The sequence below is a fragment of the Filicampus tigris genome, chromosome 21 (genome assembly GCF_054856515.1).
Source record: "Filicampus tigris isolate MCC_2025a chromosome 21, RoL_Ftig_1.0, whole genome shotgun sequence".
In the NCBI taxonomy this organism is placed as follows: Eukaryota; Metazoa; Chordata; class Actinopteri; order Syngnathiformes; family Syngnathidae; genus Filicampus; species Filicampus tigris.
In genome coordinates, this window is record NC_141237.1 from 5310616 (window position 1) to 5327887 (window position 17272).

The window sequence follows — 17272 nt, forward strand, 5'->3', positions numbered from 1 at the left end:
TTTGCATCATTGAGATCCAAAGATAATACAGGCAAAAGTGTTAGGACGTGCCTCTTCATCCTACGAATCAAAAATCTTTCAATTTGATTTCATTTCCTCCAAAAGGCAATATCACTTTCCTTTGTGGAAAACTCTTGAAAAATGTTTACACTGAGTGTCATAACCAACTCCAAAATGTGGTTCACAGAGATAGATTTTGGTTATCTACAGCCACTATTTTATCCATTCAATGTGCCTGTCCCTAACTTGGGAAAATGAAAAGTAAGACTTTTTAAAGCTCAGCAGACACACTTTTCATTTGACAATAAGTAGTTGGGCTGCCCGCATGTCCTCCATTAAAATCTTCATCTAACAAGACATTTTATTTGGGCAGTTGTACTGCTTCCAATTGGGATCGGTCCTATTCTGTTCCGAGGTCCCTAAAGGCGTGCTTGGACGAGTTTAGTAAGAAACTCCATCAAACACAAGATGGACACAAAGTAGATGTGTGTCGAAAGAGTGGAAGCTTTTATGACCGCAAAGGCGAAACCGGCTCACATTTTCTTACATTTCACATGGCAAGTTGTCTATATCAGACTTGTTATTAATGACAAAGTCAGGACCTCAGTTGCCTATAAGATGAGAGGCCTGGCATGTATCCAGCTAGAAAGCATTTAGCGGACTCAACAATGGTAATTTGGGGCCTTTTGCCCTGTCAGTTTTCCACGAGACCGCGTAAAATGAATTGATGGAGAAATACGATACATAATGTTGCCCCGGCCGAGACAAGAATTCAACCACACTCGCACACTCATACAGTACACCTCTGTCAGTGTAGATGAGACGAGATAAGCGGAGTTTAACACACATTGCATGTTAGGCGGAGATGAAAATCTCCCAAGCGAGGAAGAGTGGCTCTTTCAGCCATCGTGGACTTGAGACGTGCCGCCGCGTGCGATGATTTTTTTTCTTCTTCTTCTTTTTGCAAGTGCTGCGACGTGACTTTCAATGAGCTTCCAAAACAAAAAAAGTTGGGGCCCCGATTAACATCTGCCTGGGCCTTTTCTTCCAACCGTGCACCTGAGCATATCCGGAATTTGATTGATGTCTCCGAGCACGACAGGCCAGATAGGACTCTCCATTTTAGGTATGTCGGGGGTTAAAAACATGTCACTTAGACCAGCGGTGGCCAACCACCGGGCCGCGGACTCCTCGTCTTGGTCACTTGATATGGTAACGTACATTTGCGGCATATATGCGCCGTACCCCCAAAATTATACGGTACCAAGTGGTGGGGCCACAACCCGGTGGTTAGGAACCGTCGACTGGAATTAAAACTGAAGGATTACCGCGGAACCCTTGGGCATGGCAGTCTCATCCACAAGAAGGTAGAGGATGTTCAGCGCCACGAGAAGAACTGAGATTGTCTGTGGACGGAAAGACAATAATTAGGTGACACCACTCGACCCAAAATGAAAAACAGTACGACTGTAACTGAGGCTTGAACTGTGTGCTAGTCCTAGCGTAAACTGAGGGCCTCTTGTTCAAACGTTATTACCACTTTAGCTTAGCATGGTTAGCCCTCACATTAGTAGCATTAGGTTAGCATTTTGGCTAATGTGATAAATGTGCTAACAACATCCATCCAATTTCTATAGTGCTTATCATCATTAGGGTCACTTGTGAGCTGAAGCCTATCCCAGCTGACTTCAGGGATGAGACAGCCCGGACTGGTTGCCAGCCAATCACATTTCAGACGACAAACTCCAGACAATTTAGAGTACAGGTGTCAAACTCGGCCTGCCAAAATTATTTTTTTGTGCCTCGCGAATGCAAATCAAGTGGATTTACGTCTTGCTTCTATCTAAAAAGATTGTTCTTTTCATTTTGGCGGAAATGTGTAGAAAAAATGTAAACTTTTTTCTTCACATTTTATAGCACTTTTTGGGGAGGGGGGGCAGACAAACCCTTTGGTACGACTGGTTATTTCTATTTTCCTTAGTGAACAGTTTGCGTCGTAGCGATCACTCACCGTTCCTGCGAGTAGGATCAGCATGACTATGGGATACAGCAAGTTCTTCTCCCAACCAGACGCTTGCTTTCTTCTCTCTGGAAAAAGGGCAAAGCTGTTGGTGCTATGACACGAGGTTTGCCACCATTACCACTTTTATTCCGGTAGGTTTGGACATCCTGTTTTTGTTCAATTCCCGTTGATTTGATAGGCTCCTTAGTTGTAATGACCCAAATTCTAATTGCTGGTCTACAATATGATTTACAATATTTATTATTGCGACAGTAGAACTGGGTACTGTAACGTAGCGATTTTCAAATATTTTGACCCGTGTAGAAAAAATAAGGCAAACAAAATATGAGAAAAAGTTGAAATCTACAAACAATAATTAATGTATAAAATGAACACTTCCTCACGTGAAGTTTAATTTTGCGTCCGCAGTTAACTCATAACAAACTATCGTGAACCGATAATTACCAGATTCCACCCCATTACTCACAGGTGGATAATTAATTAATCTGCGAAACCTCGAGCTTCACACACACAAACACACATCATCACAGGTGTGTGTACCAAACACAGCGTCCTCTCTCATCACAGCCACCCCTTTGGCTATTTTCTTGAAGAAAAAAAACAAAAAACACCCTCTACCTCTTTAATTAGTGCCGCTCGCTCATCATCACTTAATTGACGCTCATAAATCTTACATGAAAAGATATCAACCAAAGACGGAGGACGGGGTTGTATATTTTGTGCCCTCGCGGGCAGGTTTTGGGGTGACATCTTTATGCAGCTTACTGTCATCAGTCACATGATGCCTAGCCGGCTTCCTCGGCCATATTGCCTCGCCGCTCTCAATTTCCAACCTCGTCAGTTCTTATTCTCAAAGTGCAGCCGCTCCTGCGCCTCGCCGACAAGTTTGCCAGCTGCACTTTATAAGCGCCATCCTTCTAAATTAATGACATCACTAAAAGGATCGCTACAATATAAAGTTTGCTTCTTGTCCAATATCCCTAAGTGCCTGTAGGCTCCCCCCACCACCCACCGCTGCCAGACTGCGCCCCAAAAGCCTCATTTATAATATCCTAAAATGGATGGAAAATGATCGGGCAGGTCTGGTCCATGTCCAAATGAAGAAATAAAAGCAGACAGGGAGAAAGGGAGTGTCTGTCAGCAATATGTAAAAAAAAAAAAAAAAAAAAAAAAAAAACTCCTCGGTATATAGTGAAACCCCCGTTTATCGCAGGGCTATGTTCCACCCGTATAGGTAAAAAACAAATGCAGAAAAACAGTATGAAAATACAGTGATGCACTGAGATACTTGAAAATCTTTAATCCTTTCCAGCCTCACAAAAGAAAACAGCATAGGACCACTGTGTAGTTTTACAACTCACACAGCCTTTATACACATTGCAAAAATATCTGAACATATCCAAAATGTAGAGACAATACTGTACGTTTTGTCTTAGATATGTACATTTAAGAGGTGGGATCTGATGGGTCAGTGTTAATGAAAAGTGCATCGACAACTGGCTCCCCTTTCCCACAGGTGAGGGCATCACAGTAAGTATGTCGAAACAATCTTCGATAGCTACGAACTGCAGATTTTCACAATGTAGCAGGAATTTCCACGGGAGACAAAAGAGGGACACTGTATTAAAGATTATACCCGGCACCGTCACATGATGTCACAAATACGTACCCAGTTTATTCCTCGTGTTTCTGATGCTGTCCAGTTCTTTAGTGAGCTGGTGGGTGAAGCCTGCTCGGGTATATGTACACGTGGATGAACCTGGCCAAGACAAAAACAGGTTTTAGCAAATCATTTCCAGTGCCAGCTTCAACTTAGTACGGCCCAACAGTGGTACGATTTGGAGTCCCGCCAGGCACCAAAGCCTCGGCTGCGGGAAAACTACTCATTCTCACCGAGAAAGTATATTGAAGTGCTACATCACAACTGTCAGACTAACATATGTTCATCAGGGAGGAGGTTGGGTTGAGTTGTTGGTGGAAGTCACGGAGAGTATTTGCCGCATGTGCACTCACACTTTCGGTCCATTTTTTCCCCCCGATTCAAATCATCTGAATGCTGTAAGATGAGTTTGATATGATAGATAAAACGGCTTTGGGCTCATAGATTGTGGTATGCAGTATTTAGTTTAAACCATTAATATAGACAATTACTTAAAGAGATGCCAACCAAGCTCGGCCACCCTACAAATAGCACTTTCATTTGTTGCACAATTTTATTTCAGTATAAAAACACCAGAGACAGTTCAGTCACATTACTAGCAATGGTACACATGGTGCCTAGGTGAGACTTAAAAAAAAAACACCCGGCAAACACCAAAGTAATTGTCACGGCCCGTTCAAAGAAAAAACGTATTTTCCCTGGGGATGAACCAAATCGTACAAATCTTCTCACCCCCAAGAGAACCAATGTATTATTTGTGTGCATGACACATCCAAACGTGGCTCCGTATGTCACCCGCCGGCAGATAAATGGTTCATCTGATAGATATTATGTCCTTAATAGCGAATAAATCACGGAAACAAAGGACGCTATCATCACTCGAGTGAAGCAGTAATGGAGGCTTGGCAGGATCTCAACTGCAGTATTCGAAGTGACGTCGCTCCCGACTGAAGTTAAATATATCCTGCCTTTGCCTTCTGCTGGCAGCATCAAGTAAGAGACTGAGTTACAGCGAGGCAGAGATGCTGAGTGAGGCTTGTGCTGCCAGCGGCGGGCGGAGTAATGCGAAGTACCCTCGCTAACCTTGTGCCACGTTCGGGAGAATGACGTCATCGAGGGAAATGGGGGGGGGGGGGGGGGGATGAAAAAAACGATATGCAAACGAGCACGTCGAGACAATCGGAGGCAAGGTCGTCGTGCCGCAGAGCATCTGGACAGAGCGCCCGTCACACGCTTTCAAGGACACTGTGGCACCACTTACACTCCATTTGCGCAAATTTGTTTTCGATATTCTTCTAAGCAAACCTATTGAGATGAAGCTCAATTAGGTTGGATTTACAATGTGTGGTTTAAATAACAATTCAGATGTATTTGCTCTCAAAGAGCACAATAGGAATAAGTGGCGTGAATACAAGAAAGATGCCTATCTTTGGAATCAAGCCTTTTGCACGTGGATAAAAATCCCATATGTCGCTGATATGTGCCGATGAGTTATGAGTTAAATACGCAGACGGGCTACACCTCGCCCATGCGAGCTTGGCGTAATCGAAATGCACCTATAGCTGATTTATACTAACAAAAAAAACGTATGTGCAAAAAAAAAAAAAAAACAAAACACTAGATTTAAATCTAAAGCAGGGGTTCCTAAATGACATAGTAATAAAAAAAAACGCCAATTTTCCAGGAAAATGTGTAATGTTCTGATTATCATCTTTTAAAAAAAAAAAAAGTTACATTATTATTAGAACAGTCATATTTTTCCCCACTAAGAAAAAGTCATCATTTTAACAAGAACAAAGACGTATTTTGTTGGGGTAAACATTTGTAATCTTCTGAGATTAAGTCATATTTTTCCAAGTGAAAGTTGTAGAGAAGAAACTCATTCAAAATACAACGTCATTCTTGTATTATGCCTTTATTCTATTTAAAAAAATAAATAAATAAGGGCCACATTCCTTAAAAGTGGTACTGGGGCAATCATATGATGCATTGAGTGTCATTTAAGTAACAGCAGCTAAAGCAGCCAAGTGGCGTTCTTCTGAAATCCCCCACACAGGCAGTGTTCACACGGCTCGGATGTGTACATCAATAAACAAATCCTTCACCTGATGCGGCTCAACAGTGCGTATCTGTCAACACAAACTGGAGGCAACAATTCCCTTTGGAGTGTGTGACGTGAACTTTCCCTGAACTGCGTTTCCAAGCCACTGTGTGAGCATGTGCACGATACGTACGTACATGAACGCATTCATGTCCGACTGAAGAACGGAGCAAAAAAAAAAAAAATGGAGCGACAGAGACGTTGACCACTGTTTTTCTTTTGTGCCCCCTCGCTGAGCCTTTGAATGGATCAAACGGCTCCCGGTGGCGATAAGCCAGAGATTGCAATTATTCTGTCGTTGAGTTCAAAAGCGTGGCAGCGCGGTATGAGCCGTAAGGAAGCACAACACTCAGGTGGCGCTCTATGGAGGTGGCCAGCGTAGTATTTAAAAACAGGCGCTATCGCCGGGATTGATCTCCCATACCTCCCTGGTGTGAAAAGACTCTTCATTGGCTCCTATCTGTACACTTGGTTGCGCGCTTGACTTCATATTAAAAGTAGGTTTTGGAAGGTGGCCAAAACTTTGGAATTTGCAAACAGAAGAGGACAAGAAAAGGAAATGCAGGTGAGCAGGGCGGAAGAAAGAACACCTTCCCAAACTTCCTCAAGACTTTCGCTTTGTAGCAAAGTCAATGAGGGCACAGCGACAACTCCGCCTGTAACAGTCTTGACTGCAGTAAATATTTTTATGAGAAAAAAAAAAAATAAAATAAAAATAAACACATTCGGAAAGCTAAAAGGTAAAATTCTTAACAGGTGTCTATCCATGAATTAGGGGCGAACCGACTAGTCGGCCAGCCAACATATCAACTTCCCCACTCCGAGTATTGACTCGTGCGGAAACAAAGCACTCCAAGAGGGCCTTCGCACCAAACGCTCAGGGCATAATAATCACATCGCAGAGGATGATTTGCCCTCAAACCGAAAGCGATAGCAGCATGTCGATGTCAAGTGTCTGTGCGCGAGTGTCACCGCGCCTTCCCTGCTAATTGATTCCAGCGCACACCCAATAGGGCCGTGCGACCCCTTCCCCTCCCATATAATGTGCCAACACGTCTCGGACGGACGTACCATTTAATCTCCTCTGAAGGGCTTCCTCTTGCAAATGGATGCAGTAAATCTGCTCATCCAGGTCCTCCAGGATCTGAAGGGTGAGGGAGAGGAGATGGAAATGGGATATAATTAGGCCCGAAGTGGGACCGGAGAGATGGCAGATGGGAGGATGAGTTGGTGACGTATTTGTAGTCCGTGGCTGGATTTGTAAAGAGCCCGGAGACGGACGGGTTTTTCACTCTCATAGACTCCTCGCTTTTTGAAAGTTCAAGTGTAGTTTACCAAAATAAAATACAAACACATGCCGACATCCAATTGGATTCCTTTTCGCTATTGGCCAAAGCGCACGTTCAGGGAGCGCTGGACTGTTACTGAAAAGATTGCATTTTTGACGGCGAGGTTTCATGGCACTTTTCTAGTGGCGGTATACCGCAAACCCGAGTTTGCAGTGAACCTACCGTTGGCTTCACTAGTAACTGGCCCATGACTGTGAACATCCTCGATAATCCCACAGGAGTGCACACTAGGAGGCGGAAAATAGGAAGCCGTTAGGACGACCGTGTGAATACGAAGTGCCAAAATGTGGTCAAGATAAAAGTTGAAAAGGCTTACTGAGTAAAAGCAGTCCTCCCATCAGAGATATGCAGGAGTACAGGTAGGGTAAGTAGAATTCCCAGAGGTCTACGGAAAGAAATGGAATTCAATTACACATGGTCAACAGAAATAATTTGCGAAAAAATTCACACAGAAAATTAAGTGAAATTAAATGAACAGCAATATTGTTTTTAATAAAATACAATGAATTAATTACAAAGGTAGGTAGACAATTTTGTAAAAAGATCACTTTATTGGTATACTTTCAAATAATATAATTAATTAGTCAAATAAAATAGTACAATTAAAAAAAAAGGACAAGGAATTACCTGTTATTTTCATGCATTAATTGTACGAAGAAAATAAAATGAATACATTCAAATAAACAGACAAAAGATGAAGAGAAAACCTTTATTAGTCAAATGAAGGCATTAAAAATAATTTTAATATTAATAATGAAATGTTAATAACCACAAAATTACAAAAAGGGTCAAGTTTGTCCACTTTGAGGTGGCAAACATAATATTGTAACTTCCATTCAATCGTTTTGGTCTTAGATTAAACTAAAGCACAGCACTCCAAATTATTTACAACCGCGTTGTAAATTACATTTGCAAAAAAAAAAAAAAAAAGCAAACGCTTGCAATGACTCGCCACAAAGAAAAACAAAGCAGCTTGAAATATTCTTGCGTTGGGACTACTTGACTTGTTCTTGTCTCCTACATTAGTCATGTCTGAATAAATCGAATTTGCAGTTTAGTGGGTGCGAGTGTGCTCGTACCGTAGAGTGACTCCATACTGGCTGCATCGTTGTCAATAAGCGCCGACGCCACCCACACGATGCCCAGGATGAGCAGAGCCAGCAAGAAGAGCATCACAAAGGTCTCCAAAACGCGTGCCTTAATACCCTGAAGTGCACAAAATTAGCAAATGTCAATGTCGCGACACAGGTCATAAAGCCTCAAATCCTATCAGGTTTCTTTTTTTTTTTTTTTCATTTTCATTGACGTCCCGTTTCCTCCCGTCACACCAACACGACATAAACGCTCCCGCCGATGCATGCGTAAAACGGCTCTTTTATATAGACATATTGCGCTCAATAAAGCGCCTCTAACGGGGCACTGGCGGAGGTCAAATTAAAAAAAAAAAAGGGAGGGGGGGGTAAGGGCGGGTTGCTAGGTCAGCTACTGTCTGCGATCAAGAGCAGGCCTCCCATCTGGGCCCGATTAAGAGCTCCTCTAGCACCGTTGTATCCTGGCCGGCGCAGACGGCGGGCTTTTTGGGGTAATTTGGGTTTTCCGGGTCACAAACTGCTGAGTGGTTAATTAAGTGCCCCCCTCTACCTGTTCACACAGTTTGCATTACCCCCACTGCTGGAGAGCCGCGCTGTCTAGCGCGGCAAGATAGATGGACGCTGGCGCACGGTAACAAGGGGGACGCTCTGCCTAAATTGGCTGCACATGAGCAATTTGTTACCGGCTAAGAGGAGGAATGGCGCTGCCGTCGCTGGTCAGCGTTTGCCAACAGGTACGCGAAGGGGGTCTCCCTTTGAAAGCGGCCCCCGCTAATTGTCGGCTAACCTTTTTCAAAGTGCAAACGGTCTGAATTGTTCAAATGAAATCAGACAGGCAACGTTTGTTTTGGTTTGGTTTCCATTTGTCTGAAATTGTCAGCAGCCTCCGCAACGGCATAAGCATTTTTTTTAAATCTCGGCTCGACAGCGCAGACCTCCCACAATGCCTTCGATAGCAGGCTACTACACTAAAAAAAAAAAATGGAAATTAATTCTACTTTTGTTGTATTTGAAAGCAGGCTTGCAACTTGATAGGGTTTCTTCAAATGCGGGATTTAAACAGGATTGTAATCTGGATCAGCTGCAATGAAAATCTAGATCATGAAAGAGTCTCGAATTCTCCATGTCAAGGAACACGGGCAGGGTGAGGAGTGCCCCACTGCGGCCGAGCCGGATACTGCAGCCGCCGCCTGACGCTATTTGATTGATCCAACATTTAACATAGTCAAGCCACCAAATGCGGATCCGACCCAAGAGCGCAACGAGAGTTGACAATTTGAGCGATTGGGCGGCTAGCGGGGCGGAGCGGAGCGGATTGTGATTTCAAAAGGAGGACGTAGAGGAAAGGAGACAGAGGAGGAGTCGGCATCCGAGCGCATCTCCCTCCCAGGAGAGGTGAGAAGAAGAAGAGAGAGATGAATGCTTTCAGGGACCGCAACCGCACTCTTAAGGAGGCGCGTGCGGACCGGCGCGTCCGCTCAAGCGCACTGGTCCACCTTAACGGAGCGGCACATGTCATCCTGAAGGTGTATTCCCTTTAGATAGGCGCTCTCAATCATTTATAAGCCTCCCGACATTAGCCATTCAGATCATTTAGGGCAGACATGTCCAGCTCGGGTCCTCAAGGGCCTGCTTTCCTACTTGTTTTCCATCCGGTTCAAATGATCGGATCATCGGCGAGCTCTGCTTGAGAACGATCATCATCTTTCGAATCAGGTGTGATGCAGCAAGGCGGGGATGGAAAACGGGCAGGACACCGGCCCTTGACGACAAAGTTCGGACAGCCTTGATTTAGGGCAAAAGCAACGCTTGTCACCTCCCTCGCTATCATCTCTGCGCTCGTTTGTTCTTGTCACAGAGCTTTGTTCATCCGCCGGGAAGGCGAGCGAGCTTTTTATTTTAAACGACGGTCTATAAATAGGCAGATGTCGCCGATCAAAAGAAGAACTGTCAACTGGCAGAAGGCATGCAGGGGGAAAGGAAAAAAAAAAGAAAAAAAGAAAAAGACCCGCTGAAAGTTTCTATTCTCGACGTTCTAATTGTGTAGCTTTGGCTAAATATAGCCGCTCTGAAATATTCAGCATCCCCCGATCCTCGCCGTGACATCGAGCGAGAGGGGGCTGCTTGGCTCGTGTGCGCGAACCGGAACGACTTCCAAGAAACGCGTGGAAGGATCAAAGGGCAGAAAGTAGCCACAACACAAACACAGCATGCTGGGAATTCAACAGCCGCATTGCGAGATGCTTTCGACCAGCGTCCTTGAGTTCCTCTTCATCATTGGACAAGTGTGAGACGGACCAAATCAACCAGTCCGATACCTTGTGTACGAAGTCATCTCGTCAAGGGTCTGGGCGTGATTTTTGTACGATCCATCCAGGGCAAATTTTGTGAAGTGATTTTCCCTTTTGAGCAATCGGATACAAATTCATTTTGCATTATCAAACAACAAAATGCGCACATGAGGTACAGAAATTGTTGTTGCTCACTGGAGGTCGCCATCCTCACGTTCCGCACTGTAATATCTGTGACTTGAATGTGTGTGGCTTTAAAAGGCGGGGTCTGACGAGTGACGTGAGTCGGTGATATTTGCTGAAACACATCACCAAACTCCAATTTTTCTCCTTTTTGTTTTTTTGCTTTTTTTCTATGTAGTTTTAGTCGCTTGTCACTAGTTGTTTCGTAAACTATCTTCCTTTTTTTTTCATTTTGGTCCATGGGCCAATAGGTGGTTAGCATGCTATGTGTCATGCTTGTTAGCGTTTTCATTGGATTCCCACCGCTTTTTGTACTCCATTCGCTACCGTGCTACATGTTAGCTTACCAATGTTATCATGTTAGCGCCCGAGATCATCCGCCGGACTGCCCGTCTGTTGGCTGTCAAAGGCGTGTGGAACAAGGGCCAAAGAGTAGAAGTGAGGGAGGGGGCGAGGAGAAAAGGCCCCTGCCAGATGCCCGAGGACCTTATTAGCGCTTCGCCGAAGGGCCGAGGGCCGCGTCGCAATGACCGTGTGGGGAGACGCAAAGCAGAGAGGACAAGGAGCGGGGACGCAGCGGCCTGTAAAACGCAGGCGGACTTCTAAGACCTCTTAATAAGACTCCTCGATAACGACGCAAGGCGCATGGAAAACGATCGGCATCACGTCGTATTGTTCAAACGCGAGCGATTGGTCGCGTAAAAACAACTTGTTTACGGTCGGCACAAAATGACCGCAGCCTGTTATTGCTTCTGTGTTTCTTTTCATCAAGCTAAGAAGCACAACGTTTCCGTCAACATCATCCCTGTGATCAATTCATCAATCAAAGCTTCCTTTCAGAATCCTAATTCTCCATTTTAGCTAAATTAGCTGGATTTGAGTTGCCATCTAGATATATCTGAGCATACGAATTCTTTCAATGGTCGTAATGGTGGTCATGGTGGTCTTTCGGGTCTGAAAACAGCTGAGAAAAGAGGGGAGACTAATTCGATACTGGAAGTTGAGCTTTTTTGAAGGTTGAATACCGCCATATGCCAATACATTTGTTCTTACTGTACAGGGTGTCCCCGGTTTACAACGGGATTTCGCTGCGACGGCGGCGATATAACCCGAATTTCTACGCAACTACATTTGGATGAAAACCACTTCCAGTGGAAAAAAGAATCGAAGTACATTGGAAACTCACAGACGTTATCTTAGGCTGCGTCCAGGTTGGGACTGTCATCATAACCCGGGGGACCCCTTCTATATTGCACTTTCCCAATTAATGACATCTTAATTAAAAAAAAAAGAAAGCTACTGGACGGTTTAGAAAACTACGTCAATTGAGGAGGAGGAGGGGGGGGAAACCCTGAGCAACTTGCTTGTTCTTTTTTTTTTTTTTCTTTTTAAATTCCCGGCTGGAGCTAATATGTTCCCATGGCAACCAACATTGTAACGGACAGCTTTAGGGAGACATTGTGACCTTAAAGGAAGGTATGTAAACACCACTTTATATTCCCGGCCGGCCCGGCCCAAAAGAAGGCCTGGGAAAAATGTCTGCATGTGCAGGAGATTTGAAATAAATATCCCAGCCCCCATTGTGGAGGCGCAACAAAGACGAGTATCTTAGTAACACCACGCGGGGTTTGCTCGGTGAGACGTTCTTCTAACCGCCCCCCCCCCCCCACACACTCACTGACCGCCTTTCCCCCCCGTGCCCCTCCCTCCACAATAAACACACTCCTCATCATCGGCTTAGGATGAGATTGATGAGGAGTTTCTTTAACAGCCAGATGAAACCTGTTGGCCCTCTGCTGGGTCAGTCAAGGGGTCAGACTGGTTGCAACTCGTTTCAGGATCAAACACACTTCAACGCTGAGGGAAAGACGCGGCCACTTTTCACTGCAAGGCCTGATTTGTAACACGGCACTTTCTCACTTGCCGCACACTTTCGACTCGAGGCGACGCCTCCCAATAAGGCAAGAACAACCGCACAAATGATCCCCCAAAAACATTTTGTACGACGTCACGCTAAAGCGTGGCAGTGGAACCGCGAAATGCGAGCACGATTCATTCCGGGACGCTGGTCCAGGAACAATCAACGTCTCATCGGAAATGATGCAACACAACACAAAAGCAATTCACAACAATTTTCAATAATGTTAAGTAAGGATAGGCGAGTACCGATAACAGGTATCGGTACTGAGCAGATACCGACCTTACTTTAAGGTATCGGGTCTTCGTGGAGGCTGCCGATTCCAGCCGCCGATACTTAAGGCAAAACAAACAGGAAAAAAAAAAATCTGACACTAAATCCTCGGCATATCATAAATGACAAACGGCGTTTCAAAGCTACAAAATGAGTGTGCGTGCACGGGCTAGCAGCTTGTTTTTAGTAAACATAGCTTTGAGATATTCCACGCGTTATGTCTGAAAATGAGATGTTTCATTAATTCTGTGATATAAATAGACAGAAAACATTCATCATGCCCTCTCTACTGGCGGTCACAAGGTCACCAAAAAGCTGTCCAAAACATAACCAAAGATCAAATTTACTATCTAAATTCTTAGATTTGTTCCATGATGTATTTTTTCTTTTTTCTTCCCCAAAAGCCGATTCTCTTGATTTTGTAGCGTCCGGCTTAACGGCACTGCTTTCAGTATGTGAACATGTCAGATATTTTGCCCCATCAGATTTCAGATTCTGTGTGCCTCCATGTCAGTCCAAACATCAGAACCAGTAGTGCTGGCTGATGTCACTATGCCTATATTAGCGATGGGACTTGTTAAAGAAATAACAAATCAGGTTTCAGATTGGCGTGAGAGGCCCAGCTAGCCGGTCCACAATCATGTCAGCACTTCTCTGTCCTCTGATTGGTTGGTCAGAGCAAGCCAAAGTTTGCCTTGAAAAACACATCTGTCGAAAAAGTCACAAATTATAGAAGACTGCGATAGCAAGTAGCGCTTTAGTTTGGGTACCAGTTCATCTAAATAAATAAATGTTATTCATCAGCTTTTCTCAAATACTCATAGATTTGTTCAAGTCTGGGTGGGAAAAAAACCCCACAATATCTGTAAAAACAATTATCATTGCTATATAAATCACTTAATTCCACAGATTTTATTGCAGCCATAAAACTTTAAATCACACCCCTGCAAAATTACCTAAATTAGCTAATTAGCTAAAATTAGTTAGGCCACTCTAGTTGTCAGTGGCTCAATTATGATGTGTTATTTTTTTTTTTTAATTGGCAAAAAAAAAAAAAAAAAAGAAGCTGAACCCAAGATCGACCTCTAAAGACCTGAGTGATGCAGCTCCTCTGCGAGGATTTGAGCACCCGGCCGTAAAAGGGGGAGACATTTTACAGCAGCAAATAAAGCTCGGATCATAACATCAGAAGTCGGGACCCTTAAGTCGCTACGATTCATCCACAATTTGGACAATTTGTTACGCTATTAATCACTCAGCCGCCACCGCCACCCGACAACGAGCTGAACAGTTAAAGCTTGAAAAAAAAGGAAAAGAAAACTTCCGCATTTTCCATCTTTTTGTCGCGGTGGTGTCTTTTAGTGCGTCGTCAAATGTAAGCGCGGCCACATGAAAAGGCTGGCTCGCAACATTAGCCGCTAAATTCATCACTTGCTTCATTTCCGCACTCAAAGGAGCTGCCGGTGCATAAGCTTGAAATGCCACATAAAAACCCAACGGCATTACGCTCGCATAGCATCGACGCTGCCTCGTACCGTTAGTGATTTTGTTCTCATAGTGCTTTATAATGCAACTTCCAAATAGTTGTGTTCTCATAATATTCGTTAATTTGGTATCATAGTGTCACTGCACATAAAGTTCTTCTATCAAGTTGTATTTAAAGTTGACTTTTTGAATTCAATCAATAATCGTTTTATCGCCCAGTCCTACGCTGTCATATAGTATTATTTATTGCTGTCGTGACAGTGTCATATATTTAAGCCTCATAGCATTATTGGTAGGGCTGCTCAATTATGAAAAAAAATATGAATCATGATTATTTCGGTGATAACTTAAATCACGATTATTCAAACGATCATTTATTTTTCGGGTACAAAACAACAAAATGTTTAAACGTAAAAAGTACCAAGACAAATAAATGTAAGCCAGATCCTTTTGGACCAAACAACATTTATAAAATGAGTTATTATATATATATTTTTTTTTAAAAAGGTGTAAATGTATAAATTCAAGTATGATTTCCTTGTGTTAACAAACATAGTGCATTGGATATAAATGAATAAATATTAATAATCATTTTTTACGATTGTGCCAATTTTGTAATCGTAATGTAATTGAATTTTGATTAATTGCACAGCCCTAATTATTGGGATAAAGAGATATCAACATCCTATTGGCTAGCAGCCCCATCTTAGCACGCACGCGATGCATATCTGGATGTGCAGCCCAACACTGAACAGAGCTGGCCTTTAAGCGCATTTATGGACGATGCGGTATCGAGAAAGCAGAACAAAGAGGCCCTCGCTTCCCACACTGACCAAATTCCACCTAAACAAATTAGGGACAAAAAGAGCCAGCCTTGCAGCTACAGTACAAGGCAATTTTTATGTGCTTTTTGCCAGGAGGGACATAAACCAGGGGCGTTTCAAACTGTGACACAGGATAGAGGTGTATTAAAAGTAAATCTTTCCCCCTCCATTTTGCAAGCTTCTATTGTGCTGTCATGTTGCTGCCACTTTATGGATGCTTGGAACACGAGCCCCCAGCCGCTCTCCCCCCCCCCCCCTTTTTTTTTCTCCGAGGGTGGGGTGTAATCAATTAAACGAGGAAGTTCGCCGAGCCTTACAACTCGATTATTAGCCTGTCCTTTTGAAGTTTTATTTTAGGGGGTTGGCGGGGAGGCTTTTGAGGAGGGGGGCGACGAGGAATCAGGCTTTAAATCAGTGGGGCCGATGCAGCCGCGTTGAAGCGTTTGCAACCTACGCGGCCTTATTGCGAGGCCTTGTCAGGATGTGGCGCGGGGCGAAGACCAGATTCCCACTTTCATGGTTAATGAGTTTTCGGTCAGCGGCGCGAGTCAGCGAGAGGGCACGCAACATGGCACCTGCTGCTGCCCCCCCCCCCCCATCACCACTTAGATGCAAACATGCCCAACAGTAAAAAAGCGCGTTATTTCTACCTTTTTAGATCCGGCGAAGCCCTCAGACTCCAGGAAGAAATAGGCGAAGGGCATCAGGACAAAGAGGCAAAGGTTGGAAAAGAGTGACACCAGATTCCACAGACCTGGAACAAGTACAGTAGAGTAGTGGCAGATTGATTACCCCAAAAACAAATGATCACCATATGATGTTTCTCTTCTGATAGGCAGAACAATTAAATAGTCTTCCACTAGATGGCAGAATGTACATTAATCAACCAGTGTATTCAGTTTTGTGCCATTTTTATTGGGTGGGGTGCTGTGAGATTATTATGTAAAATTCACCGCTCACAAACAGATTAGGGATTTTGAGCTTTCAGGTGAAATGTCAGGATCAACTTAAAATACATTAGAACTTGTTGCACGTGAATTTAGTTTGACCTCTAAACTTTTGAAAGTCCAGCTGTTCAATGTCGGAGTAATCCTTACAAAACTTGCTGTTCTCTTACTAGGAGCTGAACAGCAAAATGTACTATTTAAACTGGTGTTTAACCCAAAAAATTCCGAGGATGTACCCGGCTATTCTGACTTTTGCTCTAACTTAACTGGGAAATGTATTGTTGCGATTCATCAATCAAACACCTGTTGTGAATTTTGCCGTTCAGCTCCTTGTAGAAAACAGCAAGTTGCACAAGAAGTACTGAGACATTGAGTAGCTGGACATTCAAACATTTAGAGAAGGTCAATAAAGTTCCCCTTTAATGACATTCTAAAATGTCCCCCAAAAGCCCAACATCGCTAACATTTTGGGAGTAGTACATGTGCCTTGGCTAAATAAAAAGTAAAACAAGTGGAGGCTAGCTGGCAGGCAGACAGTGAAATGCAGGCCTGGCATGGCTATGTGATGGACTCTACCGCCCCCTAGTGGCCATGTCAGCACAGAGCAGCATTTCTATTCTGCAGCGCATAGCTGGGAGGTCACATACATGTTGAATCGCCGCACAATCGAAGGGTGTACGTAAAACAAATCCGGACTGACCGTGGATGAGGGAGCCATTGAGCCACTGGATGTAGTAGTTCTTGGGGAAGGACAGCAGGATCTCGTTGCTGATGATGGAGAACGGCAGCAGGAAGACGGCGCCGCCCGACACGGCGAGCGTGAACGTACACAAGTACAATCTGCAAGTGCAGGGGAAATTATTCGCTCAATATTCATTTGAATTTGTAAAATGAATTTATTCCTGGAAATTTCTAGATAGTTCTACAAAAAAAAAAAATATTACTACTACTTTTATAGTAATACTGTATGACTTCAAACTAGTTATTACAACTTCATTTTTGTAAAAACAAATTGTTTTGTAAAAACAAATTGTACATTACTAATCCTCACAAACTTTGACATTATTCCAGTTATTACTTTATACTGTAGTATTACAACTTTTCCACACAATGACTTCATTCTCGTA

The 17272-nt window shown here is 43.7% G+C and overlaps 2 protein-coding genes across 5 annotated transcripts in view; one reads left to right on the forward strand and one right to left on the reverse strand.

Annotated features, from left to right (window-relative positions):
* Positions 1-17272, forward strand: part of rnf32 (ring finger protein 32) — an 89151-nt gene that overhangs the window by 19129 nt on the left and 52750 nt on the right. The window contains exon 8 of one of the 4 annotated variants that reach the window (XM_086020122.1): positions 969-1203. The exons of the other annotated variants lie outside the window; for them this stretch is intronic. The gene's annotated coding sequence lies outside the window, so the exon portion shown is untranslated. Of the gene's footprint in view, positions 1-968; positions 1204-17272 lie in introns of those variants that run through there. 4 annotated transcript variants of the gene reach the window in all.
* lmbr1 (limb development membrane protein 1) overlaps positions 1-17272 on the reverse strand; it is a 31164-nt gene that overhangs the window by 10409 nt on the left and 3483 nt on the right. The window contains exons 4-12 of the mRNA XM_086020117.1: positions 16846-16985; positions 15849-15952; positions 8213-8339; positions 7450-7518; positions 7296-7360; positions 6856-6928; positions 3693-3782; positions 2012-2088; positions 1329-1406 (exon numbers count right to left, since the gene is read on the reverse strand). Of these exons, the coding sequence (XP_085876243.1) occupies positions 1329-1406; positions 2012-2088; positions 3693-3782; positions 6856-6928; positions 7296-7360; positions 7450-7518; positions 8213-8339; positions 15849-15952; positions 16846-16985 (823 nt within the window). The remainder of the gene's footprint in view (positions 1-1328; positions 1407-2011; positions 2089-3692; positions 3783-6855; positions 6929-7295; positions 7361-7449; positions 7519-8212; positions 8340-15848; positions 15953-16845; positions 16986-17272) is intronic.